Source organism: Heptranchias perlo, chromosome 2 (genome assembly GCF_035084215.1).
Source record: "Heptranchias perlo isolate sHepPer1 chromosome 2, sHepPer1.hap1, whole genome shotgun sequence".
Classification (NCBI taxonomy): Eukaryota; Metazoa; Chordata; class Chondrichthyes; order Hexanchiformes; family Hexanchidae; genus Heptranchias; species Heptranchias perlo.
The window spans coordinates 91,466,461-91,485,932 of NC_090326.1; the positions used below are offsets into that span (position 1 = coordinate 91,466,461).

At 39.1% G+C, this 19,472-nt stretch overlaps 1 protein-coding gene across 3 annotated transcripts in view; it reads right to left on the minus strand.

Annotated features, from left to right (window-relative positions):
* The window catches only part of mios (missing oocyte, meiosis regulator, homolog (Drosophila)), a 56,885-nt gene that overhangs the window by 19,621 nt on the left and 17,792 nt on the right, over nt 1-19,472 (minus strand). For all 3 annotated transcript variants that reach the window (XM_068004130.1, XM_068004138.1, XM_068004146.1), the window contains 5 exons: nt 17,666-17,926; nt 13,845-14,014; nt 13,672-13,737; nt 3,739-3,897; nt 1,808-1,960 (listed from right to left, as the gene is read on the minus strand). In XM_068004130.1, the coding sequence (XP_067860231.1) occupies nt 1,808-1,960; nt 3,739-3,897; nt 13,672-13,737; nt 13,845-14,014; nt 17,666-17,926 (809 nt within the window). The remainder of the gene's footprint in view (nt 1-1,807; nt 1,961-3,738; nt 3,898-13,671; nt 13,738-13,844; nt 14,015-17,665; nt 17,927-19,472) is intronic.

A 19,472-nucleotide genomic window follows, 5' to 3' on the forward strand; every position in this document is an offset into this window, starting at 1 on the left:
AAAAAAACTAAAGCAACAAACACATAATACACTAAAAAAAATACCAGCTCTAACAAATTTATCGTCTAGCAAATGGATCCTGGTTTGAATTACTTCGGTACAGTAGGATTCTACTGTATTAGAAACAAACAGAATCTCCATGATGAAATAAAGAAACAGTAAACACGGGTACAGTTAAGTATCAGCTCAACTTAGAATCCATGTTGGATGCATCCATTTTAAGTAATTAAAAGATCAAAAATACAAGCTCATTCTGTTTCTTTATTTCTAAATAATAAACAACACCTAAAACCAGTTGTGTATTTTCACTAACGACAACTATTCTGAAACCAACTTGTTTAATGTAGTGGAAAAGAAGAATATAATTTAATACCAGTTTTTAAAATTGGTGTCTTATTGAATTTCTTTTTTTAAAAAAATTGTGAATCAAATGTTACATTAAAATATAGTAGAATTAATTACCCAGTATCGTTCATGAAAACTTTTAGTATGGGAATATGTTTACTTCAGATCTTTTAGTAGGGTAATGTGCAATGATATTGCCCTAACTGGGCAGTCTAAAATTCAAGTATTTTGCTTATCCCTATCCATAACTATTACTGAATTACACGCCTTTGGAAAGATTATGGCATTAAGTGGATATTATTATGCAGGTGTAGTTTATCTAACAGTAAAATGATGAATGCTGACAATGGCTTTTCAAACTGATCATCTAAAATAAAATGTTGGGGGAAGTTCGATAAACATGTATAAAAACAGGATTTAAAATAAAGCTTAAAAAGAGTCTAAATACATCTAATAATCATCACCAACTTGGAGAGAAAATCACCATTACCAGGTGCATGATGGCAACGATTTTAGGATTTGATGAATCAAATGTCCATGTTCCTGCCAGCTTATGAAAAACCACTGTGTATAATGTATGTTGGTATGTGGGGGAAGGGAGAGGAATACTAGACCAACCCTAAAGCCCTTGGTACTCTTAATACAACCCTAAGCCCATTTTTCCTACATCTATGGCCCTCCACACTCCTCTGGTGCTCCATGTGTCTCTGAGTCTCAAGTAACAACCCTCCTTTCTGTGGAAAGTTGCCAAAACTTCATTCTCTTTTGTCCAGTGAGACAAAACAAGGGAGTGCTATTAGGGGGCAGGGCTAAGACCAAGTAAAAGGACTTTATGCAAATTACAGACATCGTTAATCAGTCCTACTTTCTCCCCACCTCTTTCTGCATGAAATCAGAAGCACTAATACATATTCCATCACTCTAAGGTACAATGTGTTGAAACATTCCTAAGAGTGGCCCTTGGGTAACACACTGTTTGAGATTATGACCATCGAAAGAAATTAGCGAGCAACATCACAATTGCCTGCTTACAATAGGTTTCCCCTCACTTACCTCGGCTACTGTTCAGGGATTTGCTGAAATTAAATGAAAATAAAAGATAAAAGATGTCTATTATACATGTACAATTAGGATTTACGCAGGTGCACACACACCAAGTTGTTACACCATGACCCTTTTTTAGTTTCTCTTTAGTGTAAGCTGGCCAAAGGAGGTTTGAAATGGTTAGAGGACACTGCTGCTTTTTAAATCTGTGGAATTCAGATACCTAACCTGTATGCCCATTTTCTTCTCAGAACTCTAAATTGGACCACAAACCAATTGAAAATGTAGGAATTCACCAAGTTTAGTTAACAGAACAGACATCAAGTTAGTCAGATTTAAAAACCTCAAGATTTTTTCTCTAAATGAACCAACATTTTTAACACAACTATATTATTCAGCTTGTTGAAAACCCATTTACCTGTGCAAGAGGTTTTGAAAATGGGTCCAACTTACTCCTATGGATGTCAAATTCAGCCCTCTTATGCCAGAACCTCCAAGCATCAAGTAGGTTCCTGTAATTTTCAATCCAATACTGGACCCTGGGATCTTTCACAACATCACTCGGGGATCCCTGGAGACATTAAAATATAAACTTTATTTAAAAATGCATAATACTCTCTGAAATCACATCTTTTAACAGAAGTCAGAAATTAATTGTCGAGGTAGTTGCCAAAGAAAAGGGGGTGGAAATCACAATAATAACTCAACATTATGCATAATCTTTATGCAAAATATATTATTCTGGGTATCCATAAGTCATGAGTTATGACGTGATTAAATAAAATGAATAGATTGTTTTAAAAATTGGCCAAATGCCTTGAAAATATTTTCACTTGGTGATGTACCTTGCTGAAGTAAAGCAAGCTGGAAGCCACTTTGCCCTGCTTGAATCAGGTCTCATTTCAACTACTTTATTCTTGCTTCAATCATGTCTCCATTCAACCAATCATACAGTAACATTGACTGATTACCAATCAAATCAATAACCGTTTTACAATTAAAATAATTATTAATCCCTTCTTTCTGAGTTGCTATGCAGCATTCATTCATCCTTCTTTAACTAAGATAGGACAGACTGTGTAGCAGACTGGTCAGTTGCAAGTGGAACATGAAGAATAGGCTCCTTAATATTAATTCTCTTTGTTCATTACAATTAAGTATTCTGATTTAAACTACCAAGTTTTAGTACTGTTAAGCTTTAGTATCAAAGCTGTAATTTAAACCGGTGTCTTTGAATTGCAGGACCAACAACACTCAATAGTCTGGTGGTAGACATATGTCCTTTCACGGTGGTATCATAAGGGCACAAATCAAGGATGAGGAAAGGTGATGCACTTTGGAGGGACTAACAAGGCAAGGGAATACACAATGAATGGGAGGACCCTAGGCAAGACAGAGGGTCAGAGGGATCTTGGTGTGCAAGTTCACAGATCCCTGAAGGCGGCGGAACAGGTAGATAAGGTGGTAAAGAAGGCATATGGGATACTTGCCTTTATTAGCCGAGGCATAGAATATAAGAGCAAGGAGGTTATGATGGAGCTGTATAAAACACTGGTTAGGCCACAGCTGGAGTACTGTGTGCAGTTCTGGTCGCCACACTACAGGAAGGATGTGATCGCTTTGGAGAGGGTGCAGAGGAGATTCACCAGGATGTTACCAGGGCTGGAGTGCTTCAGCTATGAAGAGAGACTGGGAAGATTGGGTTTGTTTTCCTTGGAGCAGAGGAGGCTGAGGGGGGACATGATTGAGGTGTACAAAATTATGAGGGGCACAGATAGGATGGATACTAAGGAGCTTTTTCCCTTCGTTGAGGGTACTATAACAAGGGGACATAGATTCAAGGTAAAAGGCAGGAGGTTTAGAGGGGATTTGAGAAATAACTTTTTCACCCAGAGGATGGTTGGAGTCTGGAACTCACTGCCTGAAAGGGTTGTAGAGGCAGGAACCCTCACAACATTCAAGAAGCATTTGGATGAGCACTTGAAATGCCATAGCATACAAGGCTACGGACCAAATGCTGGAATATGGGATTAGAGTAGACAGGGCTGATGGCCGGCGCGGACACGATGGGCCGAAGGGCCTCTATCCGTGCTGTATAACTCTATGACTCTATGACATTTAGCTCATCCCGCTAGTACTTCAACTCACCCGGCCTAACATTTAACTGCATCTTGAACCCCCCCCCCCAATGTTTTTGATTCCACTTCCTTGCATGGTAGATCATATGTTTATTACCCTTCAAATAAAGATTTTTTTTCCTAAAGTCTCAGGTAGAATCTTCAACTTCATAGTTAATAAAATACATATGTTTAAAAGAGCAGTTACTACCACGTTTTCTGTTTGACCTACCTGCAACATACAGAAACTTGCTGTCTGTACATCACCAGTCCTATCTACATAGCTCTCCATTAGATCAATACCATCCTTTGTCAGGCCTGTTAATAGAATTCCCTCCAGGTTTCCAGCTTCTTTCATTTCATTGGTTAGTTTGTCAATGTACCGAAGGATCTAAAGAACAGGATCATTTCGATATTTACATTAGTCAGTTACATTTGAGCAACATGTGGGACAAGACCAACATATTTGGTAAAAGAAATAAAACTTACCATGTTCATGATTTCTCTTAATTGTATATACAAACATACCTTGGTAATTATTGTTTAGTAAATGTAAGCACATAAAAGTATTTAGATATTAAAAGTTTTGCATACTTCATGTCCACAAACTTTACTTCCTTTGTTATGCTTTTATAATGGAAAACCAATGCCAGCAAGTCACAATGGAAACTTGCTATGTAAACATTTATAATGAGACAATCTCCCATGGCATTGCAATCAAGACCTGTACAGTAGTTGAAAAGTTTAATCTCAATGTTCCCAAAGAATATATAATAAAATGGTGGACAGAAGCTGCTACTACGTGAGAGATTAAAAATATAACAGGAGAAATTTGAGAACTTATTTTAGAACAAAATGTGTTTTTTGACACCATATAAACAAAACAGGAAAGCTGAAACCAACGCAAACCACATGCACCACAACTCGCCGACAACAAACGGATATGAACATTGGTGCCCAGTTAGGTGTGCTGCACTGAATTAATAAATCAAACAAGTAGCGGGCACCAGTGAATTGATAAATTTATACAGCAGCAGGCAACAACAAATTAGTAAATTAAAACAGTAGTGAGCAGTGAATTAAGTGCAGGAGTATGCAGTGAATTAATAAATTCATAGAAAGTTGGATGGGTGGGATTTGGTTAGATCAAAATTGGGTGGGCTAAGCGGTTGAAAATATTAGGGAAGTCCTGCATATGGGCAAGGGTGTCCTGAATGGCCTATTTATAAGGTGACAATCCCTCAAATTGTTATTTAAACACCTAATAATGTGAAAAAATACCCAAAAATGAAGAAAAACGAAAGCGTCAGCAAATGGTCAGGTGCGCAACTTGCAACTGGTTACATGGGAAAATTCCCATTATAAATGTTGATGTAAAGGTGTTATCAAAAATCATGACAACATGAAGTAAGTTTTGTGGACAGGATGTGCACACCATACACAAGATTTTTAATAAAGAGATGGGAATCTGTATGTCAACATATGTAATGAGGAATACGAACAGAAAAGTTTGGAAATACTCAGCAGGTCAGGCAGCATATGTGGAGAGAGAATCAAACATTAACTCTATTTCTCTCTCCACAGATGCTGCCTGACCTGCTGAGTATTTCCAGCATTTTCTGGTTTTATTTCAATTTCCAGCATCCGCAGTATCTTGCTTCTTTTTAAATATAATAAAAATTCATGTGTAAACATAAAACCTATCTAAAAATGTCACCATCACACTCTGTTGATGAATTAAATGATTCAAAATGCTTTCTGAATTTTTTCTTCTGCCATTTGCCAGTAATTGAAATGTCTAACTTCCAAAATAAAGTTTTAAAACAGAAATAAAAATTGCATAATTGCAGGGAATTTACTCTTAAATGCCTGACAATGGGAAAAGCAATGAGATGGGGTACCTGATGGTCTGCGGAGGGACCAAGGACAGTTTGTACCCCATTCTCCTGGGGCCCCTCCCCATTAGGTTTCCAGATCATGATCTCCCCCCCCCCCCCCAATATTGCAAGATGCTGGCCTCCCCAATGATCTGAAACCCCCTCCCATGGGACCTCAGGACACAGATCCCCAAATGTCCCCTTTGCACTCAAAATCTTAGACCACATTCCCAGACCCTGGAAACCCCTTAAAATACCGGTAGACCCCGAGACCTCATCCTAGCATTGTCAGGCCTTGCATCCCCTTCTCAATGCACAATGACCGCAGAGATGCTCCCAATGACTATGTCCCCAGTAACATCAGTTATCATAACACCCCCGTTCTTATAAAACATCTGACTCACAGTAAGCAATGTCACAGCATATCCGATATTCTAGTATACACTATATAAACATATTCTGCGTGCATTTCCTGGCTACAAAATCGTACTGCCTGTTGTCAACGTTTTAAATCACATTTTTGTGTCGACTCTTCCACCATTAAAAATTTCTATGTCCACATTTATAATGAAACTGCTTATGTAAACTTGTCACACCATGGCATCACTGTAGCACCTCAGTTTTTCATCTACCAGCTCCTCAGCCAGCACTGAAGGTAAACTCCTATGCTGCATCCAACTCTACTTTTCTACTTTCCAAAATGCCCTATGTTTTTCTATTTAACTACAGATCTATACAAGTTATTACAAATCTTACATCAGCACACACTTCCTATCTACAAAACCTTACTTTCTATTGTCACTCTTTTTGTCACACTTCTTTATCAATTTTTTTCTGTTATATAAATTTCTATATCCAGTTATAATGGAAACCACCAATGTAAACGTATTCCCCTGCAAGTCCATAATTTGACCACTGGGTGGAGCTATATTTACATCGAGTTACATCGGGTTTATATCACAAAAACAGGCCATTCGGCCCAACTGGTCTATGCTCCACGAGTCTCCTCCCACCCCTCTTCATCTATCCCGATCAGTATACCCTTCTATTCCTTTTTCCCTTGTGTGTTTATCTAGCTTCCCCTTAAATGTATTTATGCTATTTGCCTCAACTATTCCTTGTGGTAACGTGTTCCACATTTTTACCACTCTGAGTAAAGAAGTTTCTCCTGAATTCCCTATTGGATTTACATAGAGTCTATTGCACAGAAACAGGCCATTTGGCCCAACTGGTCTATGCCAGAGTTCATGCTCCACACAAATATATCAAATGTTCCCTACAAATGTATCAAAATACTTACTGAAAAAAATGGAAGATATTCAGAAAGTTTCTAATGTCTAAAATAAGAGTTTAAACAAAATTTTTTAAATTAAAATTTATATGATTTGCAACATTAAATTAATCTATTGGATTAAAGCCCTCATTAAAGTTTTTAACTCGAAGGCCATAACCTCTCCCAAATGTCCGAGCTTGGATTTATTTTTGCAAAGAGATGTGACTGACTTAAATTTGGATTGTGCAATGTAGCTAATTTTCCAGGATGCATCAGTACCAGTCAGCTGCACAAATAGATTGTATTTTTCTTCAGCTTCTAGCAGTTGCTGCTCAACTGTTTTTCATAATTACTTGAAGAAAAGCTAGAGGACAATTTTCAAAGTTTTATTCAGCTAAAGTTCACCAGGGTCCCTTAGGCTGTGTGTACTCCCAATGTGAGAGTGATAAAATTAGTGTACTAATTACACAACTGTTGTAACTTTTGTTTTGTGTTCTATAAACTTCCAAAAAAATGCATTTAGGATTGAGTGATATTCATGTGAATGAATAAAGCATTCAAAATAAAATTAGTGAGTCAGAAGCATCAATAACTATGGAGGGATATAATATAGTAGCTATTGCATATATAGACATGGCTCAAGTCTAGACAGGACTGGGAATTTAATTGTAGTTATAACATTTTTCAAGAGATATAGGGAAAAGAAAGGGGGTGGGGTAGCAGTGTTAGTGAAGGATTCTATCACAGCTAAAGAATGTAAAGATGTTATAGTGAGTTGCATTAAAACAGAATCCATATGTTTATGTTATGGAGTTAAGAATTAGGAAGGGAAATGGTACAATTCTTGGTGTGCATTATACGCTGCTAAAAAAGTAGAACTGACATACAGGAGATCTGCAGACAGTTCAGAGAAATATACAAAAACAATAGGGCAATAATATTTGTTCATTTTAACTATCCCAAGGCAGATTGCAATTAAGGTAATATACTGGTCAAATTGGGGAACAACTATTAGAATGCATCACAGGTCAGTATATTTCTAGTCCAAGAAAACAAACATTACTTGATTTAATTCTCGGAAACGATGGTGGACAATAACTGATGAGAGTAGGAAAACCACAGAGAAAGAGTGTCCGCCACATAGGTTCAATTAAGAATATAAAAGGACAATGAAGAGTAAAAGATAATATTACTGGACTGGAAAAAAACGAAGTTCAGTAAGATATGTTATGTTAAACTTGTAAAGAACCTTGGTTAGACTGCACTTGGAGTACTGCAAACAGTTCTGGTCTCCATATTATAAAAAGGATATAGAGGCACTGGAGAAGGTGCAAAAAAGATTTACTAGGATGATACTAGAACTGAGAGGTTATACCTATCAGGAAAGATTGAACAGGCTGGGGCTCTTTTCTTTAGAAAAAAGACTGAGGGATGACCTGATAGAGATCTTTCAAGATTATGAAAGGGTTTTGATAGGGTAGATGTAGAGAAGATGTTTCCACTTGTGGGGAGACCAAAACTAGGGGCCATAAATGTAAGATGGTCACTAATAAATCCAACATGGAATTCAGGAGAAACTTCTTTACAATGAGGAATTTGCTACCACAAGGAGTAGTTGACACGACTAGCATAGATGCATTTAAGGGAATATAGATAACCACATGAGGGAGAAAGGAATAGAAGGAAATGCTGATAGGGTTACATGAAGTAGGGAGGGAGGAGGCTCGTGTGGAGCATAAACACCGGCATGGACCTGTTGGGCCGAATGGACTGTTTCTGTGCTGTACATTCTATGTAATAACATGGGACCTGGCCTAAATGAACTAGTCAGAAAAGTTAGCAGAAAAGTTTGACAGATCAGCAGAAGGTAATCTTCACAGAATACAAATAAGTATATCTCAATAAGGCACAAAAGGGGGTGCAAAGAATATAGTTCTCTAGATAAAGAGTTTAAAACTAAACTGAAATTTAAAATGGAGGCAGCTGATAAAACACTGAAGGTAATCATGATGAATTTAGTAAGTGTAGTAAGGAAGTGAAAAGAGAGATTAGAATGGCAAAAAAATGAAAAAAAAACTAGCAAATATTATAAATGGAAATAGTAAGAACTTTTATAAACATATAAAAGTAAAAGAATAGTAAAAGTTCCACTCAAGCAGCAAGGAAGAAGTCTAATTGTGCAGGCTGAAGGTATAGCAGAGTTAGTAAATAAACGTTCCGCACTGGTTTTTACAAATGATGGTGGAAACGAGAACACAAGTGTACTGGAGGAGATATTGAACAATTGATAGAGTTAACTGTAGAAAAGGATTTGGTTCTGACAGAAATAACAGGACTCAAGGTGAATACGTAACTCGACCCTGATGGCACGCATCATAAGCTGTTGAGAGAAATCAGAGAGGAGATAGCAGAGGCTCTGGTCATCATTTTTCCCTAAATCCTCCCTAAATGTGCAAAATTGTGCCGTGGGATAGGGAGTAGCCAAAGTAACGACCTTGTTCAAGAAGGAAGAGAAGGATAAACTGGATAATCTAGAGACCAGTGAGTCTAATATCAGTTGTGGGCACTCTCATAGAATCCATAATGCGAGATAAAATTAGTAGGCATTCAGAAATGCGTGGGTTGATCAAGGACAGTCTGTACGGATTTATTAAAGGCAAGCCAAGTCGTGTTTCACAGACTTGAGTTCTTTTGAACAGAGTAAAGAGAATGTAATAGATGTAGAGTATTTGGATTTTCAGAAGGCATTCGATAAGCTGTCTCAAGAGTCTTACTAGGAAAATTCAAGCACACGGTATATATAAGAGGAAATGTAGCAAAGTTGGTTGACGGACAGGAAACAAAGTTAGGATAAATGGGTGTTGTTCTGACTGCATATAGATTGGAAGTGGTGCACTCCCAGGGGTCATTGCTGGATTGACGTTTGTTCTCAGTCAGAAAGTGTTCGACAAGCTATCTCACAAAAGATTAATTAGAAAAATTCAGGCACATGGCATAGGAGGAAATTTAGTAAAGTTGCTTGATGGACAGGGAACAAAGAGTTAGGTTAAAATGGATGTTGATTGGACTGCAGAGAGGTTGGAAGTGGTGTACCCCGGGACCAGTGCTGGGTCAACTTTTGTTTTTAGTATGTATAAATAAAGTATCAAACAGATTGCTTAAGTATACTGCTAGGTCAATAGAGTACAAGTCAGAAGAGGTCATGCTAAAACTATTTTCCAGGGTCAGACCGCACCTTGAGTAAACTGTTCATTTTAGTAACCAAGGCATCAGGGAAACAAGTCATGAAAGTGGTGTGGAAAAGAACCATGAAGCCAATTAATAGCATCAAACCATTAAGTTATGGGGAAAGACTAAAGTTCTTTCAACTTGAATGGAGGCGACTGAGGGGACTTTATCAAAGTACAGAAGATGTTACTCCAGAGTACTACATCAAGGTACACTAGAATGAGGGGGCACAGATTAAAACTGGTGAAAGAGAAATTTAGGTCAGGTGCCAGAAAGAACTTCTTCACAAAAAGAATGATCATCCAGGTAGGGCAGTGGAAGTGAAATTGTTTTACTCATTCAAGAGTCAGTTAGATGATGTAATGGTGAAAAAAGTGTGCTTTTTTTTATTCTGGGTGGATCAACTAAAATGGTCTGAATCTCAGACATCTGGATCTATCTTGTATACCTAAATAATAATAGACTTGAGAAAAAAATGGGACTTGTATCTAACCTTGTCATTCGTCACAGAACACAAAAGGCATAATAAATTTACATGGTAAAGTCATCTTTGCTACCCATTCTTTTTTAAAACCACTTATGCTGATAACTTTATTACAGTTGCAGTTGTTTGTGGTCACTCTTAGACATTTAGATAGAATGAAACACCAGAATTAATTTAAGGAGAGTGCACGAGGATAGGTGGGTGTGAAGACAGATGTTTCCCTGAAGCACAAGTACTTCTTGGCTTATTACATGATCTTGTGGCCGTGCTTCTAGAGGAGGGCAACTCACAGTCATTAAATTATTTGAAATTAGTAAAACAGGACACTTCCAGTTTTTACGTGTTAAATCACTACTTCCCCTCTCCCCATAGATATCGACTAGGTTAATTGGTTCAAATCTACAAAATGAGTCACAAACAGATCATTTGTTACTTGTTCAAAGAGTATAATGGCCAGCTCTGAACCAGTGTAGTGCTGGATCGATCAGGATCTAGTCCCAGTGGAGGCAGGTAGGGGTTCAGATGCTTTGATGGTTTCCAATTCAAAGGTAAAACGATGTCGCTAGTTGAACTAATAGATAAAATCAGGGTTAAAGGTAGAATCATAGAATGGTTACAGCACAGACGGTGCCATTCGGCCCATAGAGACTGTGCCAGCTCTTTGTAAGAGCTATCCAAATAGTCCTATTCCCCTGCTCATTACACGTAGCCCTGCAAATTTTTACCCTTCAAGTATTTATCCAATTCCTTTTTGAAAGCCACGATTGAATCTGCTCCCACCACCCTTTCAGGCAGCGCATTCCAGATCATAACTACTTGCTGCATAAAAAGGTTTTTCCTCATGTCGCCGTTGGTTCCTTTCCTAATCACCTTAAATCTGTGTCCTCTGCTTCTTGACTCGTCCGCCAATGGGAACAGTTTCTTTTTATTTACTTTATCTAAACCCTCCATGATTTTCAACACTTCTATCAAATCTCCTCTTAACCTTCTCTGCTGCAAGGAGAACAACCCCAGCTTCTCCAGTCTATCCAAGTAACTGAAGTCCCTCATCCCTGGAATCATTCTAGTAAATCTCTTCAACACACTCTCTAAGGCCATCACATCCTTCCTAAAGGGCAGTGCCCAGAATTGAACACAGCACTCCAGCTGTGGCTGAACCAGTGTTTTATAAAGGTTCAACATAACTTCCTTGCTTTTGTACTCTATGCCTCTATTTATAAAGCCCAGGATTCCATATGCTTTTTTAACTGCCTACTCAACCTGTTCTGCCACCTTCAAAGATTTGTGCACAAATACTTCCAGGTCTCTCTGTTCCTGAACCCCCTTTCGAATTGTACCATTTAGTTTATATTGCCTCTCCTCATTCTTCCTGCTGAAATGAATCATTTTGCACTTCTCTGCATTAAATTTCATCTGTCATGTGTCCGCCCATTCCACCAGCCTGTCTATGTCCTCTTGAAGTCTACTACTATCCTCCTCACTGTTTACTACACGTCCAAGTTTTGTGTCATCTCCAAATTTTGAAACTGTGCCCTGTACACCCAAGTACAAGTAATTAATATATACAAAAAAAAAGCAGTGGTCCCAGTACCTGTCCCTGGGGAACATGACTGTATACCTTCCTCCAGTCCGAAAAACAACCGTTCACCACTACTCTCTGTTTCCTGTCACTTAGCCAATTTCGTATCCATCCTGCCACTGTCCCTTTTATTCCATGGGCTTCAATTTTGCTGACAAGCCTATTATGTGGCACTTTATCAAATGCCTTTTGGAAGTCCATATACATCACATCAACCGCATTGCCCTCATCAACCCTCTCTGTTACCTCATCAAAAAATTCAATCAAGTTAGTTAAACACGATTGCCTTTAACAAATCCATGCTGGCTTTCCTTTATTAATCCACACTTGTCCAAGTGACTATTAATATTGTCCCGGATTATTGTTTCTAAAAGCTTCTCCACCACCAAGGTTAAACTGACTGGGCTGTTGATGCTGGGTTTATCCTTGCATCCTTTTTTGAACAAGGGTGTAACATTTGCAATTCTCCAGTCCTCTGGCACCATCCCCATATCTATGGATGTTTGGAAGATTATGGCCAGCACCTCCGCAATTTCCACCCTTACTTCCCTCAGCAACCTAGGATGCATCCCTTCCAGGCCGGGTGACTTACCTACTTTAAGTACAGCTAGCCTTTCAAGTACCTCTATCAATTTTTAGCCCATCCAGTATCTCAACTATATCTTCCTTTACTGAGACTCTGGCAGCACCTTCTTCTTTGATAAAGACAGATGCAAAGGATTCATTTAATACCTCGGCCATCCCCTCTGCCTCCATTAGTAGATCTCCTTCATGGTCCCTAATCGGCCCCACCCCTCCTCTTACTATCCGTTTACTGTTTACATGCCTGTAGAAGACTTTTGGATTCCCTTTTATGTTGGCTGCCAGTCTATTCTCATACTCTCTCTTTGCCCCTCATTTCCTTTTTCACTTCCCCTCTGAGCTTTCTATATTCTGCCTGGTTCTCACTTGTATTATCAACCTGATATCTGTCATACACCCCTTTTTTCTATTTCATCTCACTCACTATCTCTTTCATCATCCAGGGAGCTCTGGCTTTAGTTGCCCTACCTTTCTGCCTCGTGGGAATGTACCTAGACTGTACACAAACCATCTCCTCCTTAAAGGTCACCCACAGTTCAATTACAGTTTTGCCTGCCAATCTTTGATTCCAATTTAACCGGGCCAGATCGGTTCTCATCCTATTGAAATTGGTCCTCCTCCAATTGAGTATTTTTACTTTAGAGTGGTCCGTGTCCTTTTCCATAGATATTCTAAACCTTATGATACTATGATCGCTGCTTCCTAAATGCTACTCCACTGACACTTGCTCCACTTGGCCCATCTCATTCCCTAGAACCAAGTCCAGCAATGCCTCCTTCCTTGTTGGGCCGGAAACGTACTAGTTAAGAAAGGTATCCTGAACACATTTCAAAAATTCCTCACCCTCTTTGCCCCTTATATTATTATTATTATTATTCCAATCTATATTCGGATAATTGAAGTCCCTAGTTATCACTTCTCTATAGCTTTTGTACCTCTGTAATTTCCCTGCAAATTTGCTCCTCTATATCATTCCCACAAGTTGGTGGCCTATGGAATACACCCAGTAGTGTTATAGCAACTCTTATTTCTTAACTCTAACCAAATAGATTCTGTCCTTGACCCCTCCAGGACATCCTCTCTACTAATGTAAAATCAGACATTTTAAATGGATTCAAAGTGTTTACCATCTTTACACTCACCTGGGTATCATTTAGAAACATATTAGCGAAGGCCACTCTGTCACGTACAGCTACACTGCTCTCATACTAAATTGAGGGATGAAAATATGTTATTATTTGACAAAATAATTGGTTTACAAAAATGTTAATGGTCAAAATTGCATAAATCTTAATGATAGGCAGACAGAACTTACCAGTACACCATCATATGACCCTGGTTCACTAGTCAGGAAGGCAAACATGACACATAGATAAGGATTATTTAGCTGCAGCCTCAGAGTGCTACACATTTCTCGCCACAGAGAATTCTTTTCATCTGTGTAACCTGACAGTGCCATAGCTACAACATTCAGGTTCAAATCTCCTGCAAATGACAAAGGATTCATTGTAAACCACCTCTTTCATTTAACTTTGTTCAAAAAGAAAAAAAATATACCCTATAAAAGTTTTGTCAGAGTCCATCTGAAAAATACACCCCCCCACCCCCATATCTAATTTAAAAGGAATCACTGACTTTATAAACTGACTGACCTCCAAATTAGAGCTGTAATTTTTGCCAGAGATCGGATTTTGGGTGCCCAAACAGATCTTGACTGCAGGAAGCCAAAGCTAACAAATGTTGGGACCGAAAATCCATGGCCTTCCAGTGCACTCCTGCCATAAGTCCAGTAGGAGGCCTGGATACACCAGGTCCTAGCCTATCCCACTACCCGCTAGCTTCTGCAGAGCTTTGTTTGAGCAGGAGCCTCCACCCGCCCAAACAAGAACACTGGTGTTAGAGGGGACACAGCTGGGGGAAGAGGACTCCAAGCCCAGGAGTTCCCTCGTCCCCAGCCTAGCAAGACATCAATGTGTCGGTAAGTCGAGTGAAAGCAGGAGTACCATTCAGCGGATGTAAGCCCACGTGGAGATTCCAGGACTAAGTCGTAGCCTGGACCCCCAAAGATTGAAACATTTTTGCTTTTAGTTTTTAGCCTCTGGCTGATGGGCACACTTCCAGGATCTTTGAGGGATCACCATCCACCACATTTTACGGCATCCTCCCTATGGGAGTGCCCAAGCTGTGCTTGTAATGGCATTAGCACCCATTGGGCATATTTACATGAGGTGATCTTCCCTTGATTCTGCACACTTTGGTGGGGTCAGCACCAGAGGTCACTTATGCCAAGATCCAGGGCCCACGGAAACAAGACAAAATCAGCTGTCTCAATATAGCTTTAAAAAATAGGGTATATTTTCAGATTAATGAGAAAACATCATCTATGATTTCACCTTGGAGTATTCTTTTACTAAATTATGAGAAATTATAAGTGACAGCCTTGGCTCACTGGTAGCACTCTCATCTCTGAGTCAGAGGGTTGTGGGTTCAATTCCCACTCCAGAGACCTGAGCACATAATCTAGCCTGGCACTTCAGTCCAGTATTGAGGGAGTGCTGCACTATTGGAGGTGTCGTATTTCAGATGAGACATTAAACTGAGGCCCCTTCTGCCCTCTCAGGTGGTGGTAAAAGATCTCATGGCACTATTCAAACAAAAAACAATGGACTTCTCCTGGTGTTCTAGCCAACATTTATCTCTCAACCAACACTTGATGATCTGGTCATTTATTTCATTGCTGTTTATGGGACCTTCCTCTATTAAATTGGCTGTCATGTTTCCTATATTACAAAAGTGATAACATAGCAAAAAATACTTCATTGGATGTGAAATGCTTTGGGACGTGCTGCTGTATAAGTGCAAGTATTTTTTTCTATCATCTTTATTAATTTGATTTTTTTTTAAATTGTCAATTTTGCAGTCGTAAAACAATAATTTAGTAATGTGAAACCAAATCTATTCAGCTTCAGTTCTTCTTACTATTGAATTGGTATCAGGGTATTCCCATGCAGTGCCAGAGGGGACACAGCAGCATTTCCCTTTTGAGGAGCTGGGAATACATGTTAATTTTAACATACAGAGGTGCAATCTGTGAATTTCTCCACTTTTGTTGCACCCAAATCAATTTTCTCCCTCAACTCTTCCTCCTCCTGAAAGCTTCAACTCCTTGCCAACATAGAAAATAGGAGTAGGCCATTCGGCCCTTCAAGCCTGCTCCGCCATTCAATTTGACCCTGGCTGATCCTCTATCTCAATAAGATACAGTACAAGTCACCCTCCCACCAGGTAGGCATTCTTCACATGTGTTGTGTGTAAGGTGATTGGCAAAAGAACCAAAGGCAACGGGAGGAAAAAACTTTTTTTTAACACAGCGAGTCGTTATGATCTGGAAAGTGCTGCCTGAAAGGGTGGTGGAAGCAGACTCAATTGCGGCTTCCAAAAAGGAATTGGATAAATACTTGAAGGGAAAAAATTTGCAGGGCTACGGGGAAGGAGCAGAGGAATGGGACTAACTGGATCGCTCTTACAAAGAGTACATTCTATGATTCTGTGTGTCAGCCAGGGACTGGGAGGAATGCATTACAGCTGATCTCAATCTTATCCTCATCCATGTCCTCGCATCCACACTTTCCAGATGTTGCTGGATAGCAGTTAGGATAAGGTACTTGACTAATTTTCCTCTCCATACCAAGGGAGATGGAGGCTAACTGTAGTGACTCATGCCACCCTAGTTAAGATCAGCTCACTCAGTACAGACCAGGAAATTCACCAGATATATTTCTGGTCTGTATAAATGAGCTTATTACTGTCTTAATGAGCTAATTCCATCCAAATTATTATATAGTCCCCACTGCTTATAGCGAGTGTGTTGGTGCTAACGTGATTTGCCCGCTGTGTGTTGCACTGTTTAAAGAGGTACCACAATTACTATTGAATAAGATGGTAGCAATTCACTACTGAAGCTGTGACCCTACACCACTTAGAGGGGATTAAGTACACAAGGCACCTTAGCGAGGTGTGAACTACTGAGTAAGTACCTGTTTTTGCCTAAAACACATGGTGCGCTTAACATTCTGTAAGTGACAACTTTGTAATTGACTATAATGGAAATGGAAAATGGTTGAGTTTTTTGGGCGACTTAAACAATTGCCCAATTTAAACATGGGCAGTGTATTAATATATACACACACACAAATATTGCTTTCAAAAAGGATTCTAAATTTTTAAGTGACATAATTTCCAAAACCCTTCCCACGGGAAAGAATATCTATCCTGCATCCTTGCTTCTGAACATAAGAACATAAGAAATAGGAGCAGAAGTATGTCAAACGGCCCCTCGAGCCCGCTCCCCCATTCAATAAGAACATGGCTGATCTTAGACCTCAACTCCACTTTCCCGCCCGATCCCCATATCCCTTGATTCTCTTAGTGTCCAAAAATCTATTGATCTCAGCCTTGAATATATTCAACGACTCAGCATCCACAGCCCTCTGGGGTAGAGAATTCCAAAGATTCACAATCCTCTGAATGAAGAAATTTCTCTTCATCTCAGTCCTAAATGGCCGACCCCTTATCCTGATCTATGCCCCCTAGTTCTAGACTCTCCATCCAGGGGAACAGCCTCTCAGCATCTACTGAGTCAGAAGGTTGTGGGTTCAGGACCTACTCCAGAGACTGGAACACATAATCCAGGCTGATACTCCCCCGTCTGCCCTCTCAGGTAGACATAAAAGATCCCACGGTGCTAATCAAAGAAATGCAGGGAGTTCTCCCTGATGTCCCAGCCAACATTTATCCCTCAACCAACGTCACAAACAGATTATCTGGTCATTATCCCATTGCTGTTTGTGGAAACTTGCTGAGTGCAAATTGACTGTCATGTTTCCTACATTGCAACAGTGATTACACTTCAAATAAAATTACTTAATTGGCAGTAAAGCGCTTTGGGATGTGACAGGTGCTATATAAATGCACATCTTTCTTTTTTCTCATTTGGTTACTCAAAGCAAATTGATGGTCATTCTTGTTTTCCCTCACTGAATCAAATTAAAGCACCAAAAAAGATGAGTCACAAAAATTGTCTTGTATGTGTACGGATCGATTGGCTTGAAACAATGTAAAAACAGAATAGCATACCTTTCCCCAAAGCAGCTCCCTTGTTGAGAATCTCTATAGCTCTTCGAATGTCAAGGTTAAAAAGTGCGACAGCAGCAGCTCGTTCCCATTCTTCTCCTTGCTCTAATGAGTTCAGGAAGGGTCCCACATCAATCTCTGGACCCTTCTGGATCCAGCCACAAAGTTGCAGAGCCAAGCATCGCTCCTCACTCTGGTATCTGATAACATCTGTCTGCCGATCAGACCCAGTCCAGCTATGCTTATAACTCTCTGTTTTTCTCTCTGACAATGGAATAAATGTAAACACAAAATTTATATGATGCATCATAATATTATAACCCTATCTAAATTATAAACTCACCCATGCGTTTGTTTCCTCCAGACTCGGCTATTCAAATGCTCTCCTGGCCGGCCTCCATAATGTTGAGCTCATCCAAAACGCTACTGCATGTATCCTAACTCACACCAAGTCCCGTTCACCCATCACCCCTGTGCTCGCTGACCTATATTGACTCCCAGTCCAGCAACGCCTCAAATTAAAATTTTTTATCCTAGTGTTCAAATGCCTCCGGTGTCAAATTTTGTTTGATAACGCTCCTGTGAAGCACCTTGGGATGTTTTATTACGTTAAAGGCACTACATAAATGCAAGTTATTGAACTAGATAACTCATCATGTAATAGTGGGCTCTGCTTGACACTAAAATACGAAGATTGACGTTTAGAACCAATTCATTTTCTGATTTATTTCATTGTACAAAGGAACACGAAAGCCCAAATATTCAAGTTGATTGCTCGACTCTCAAAAGATTTATGAGTGAGTCCCAGGACAATCATCACACAGGCTCACTTGAGTCAAATGGAGGATTTTTTGCAGGACTGTTCTGGATCCTGGACTAATGCAGTTTTGCCTCAGGTTGAAGCAGACTGTGATATTAAATGCATCACTTGTGAGAAAAATGTTCTGTTCTTGATTCTGAATAATGATGATGGAAAATGTTCCTTGCATGTACATGAGCATACACTAAATATGTGCTAGCCTTTGATTTTTATATTTTCATTATACACACACACAGAGAAAAAAAAATTATATAAATAAATAAAACAAAGCAATATCAAAATATGTTTTTTTTAAAACTGTGATTTAAAGTAGGCACCCAAGTAACATATTTTATTCTCATTTAAAAACGTTGGTTATATTCAACCCCTCAAGTTGCCCCCACATACATACTACCTTCCTCGAGCAGTAGGATAGAACCATCCAAACCACAGTCAGACATTGCCATAGACTCCAATATCATATGTTCACCAGGAGATATGCCTACCCCTACAGCAACAGACCATATCCAGCTAACATCCATGTCTCTCTCCAGATGACTAGACAGGCAAACTTGTCCCTCCCTAAAAACATCCAGCTACTCTTCCTTGAAAACTGGCTCTTTTCCCATGTGCATATTGTAACAAACTGTATACAAAAAAAGACTATAAATTTGTAATGTTTTCTTTAGAAATAAAGCAAACCATTTTATCTACTAAGAATCAATAAAAATACATAACATTAAGTTGACATTACCAAAAAAACAATGGAAACTGTTGTGTATGAATTATCAAGTCACAAACTGGTGAAACAAAAATATATTATCTACAAATAGAGAAACAGAACAAAGCAACAGAGGGAAATAACTTCTAAAGTTGTAAATATTCTGTTAAATAATCGCAAACTTCTTTGAAAAAGTATTAGTACTAACCAAAAACTAGGAAAGTAAAATGAGGGCATTACAAAAATATGCAAATAATTTTAAAATATATGCATGCCTGTATGGATTATGC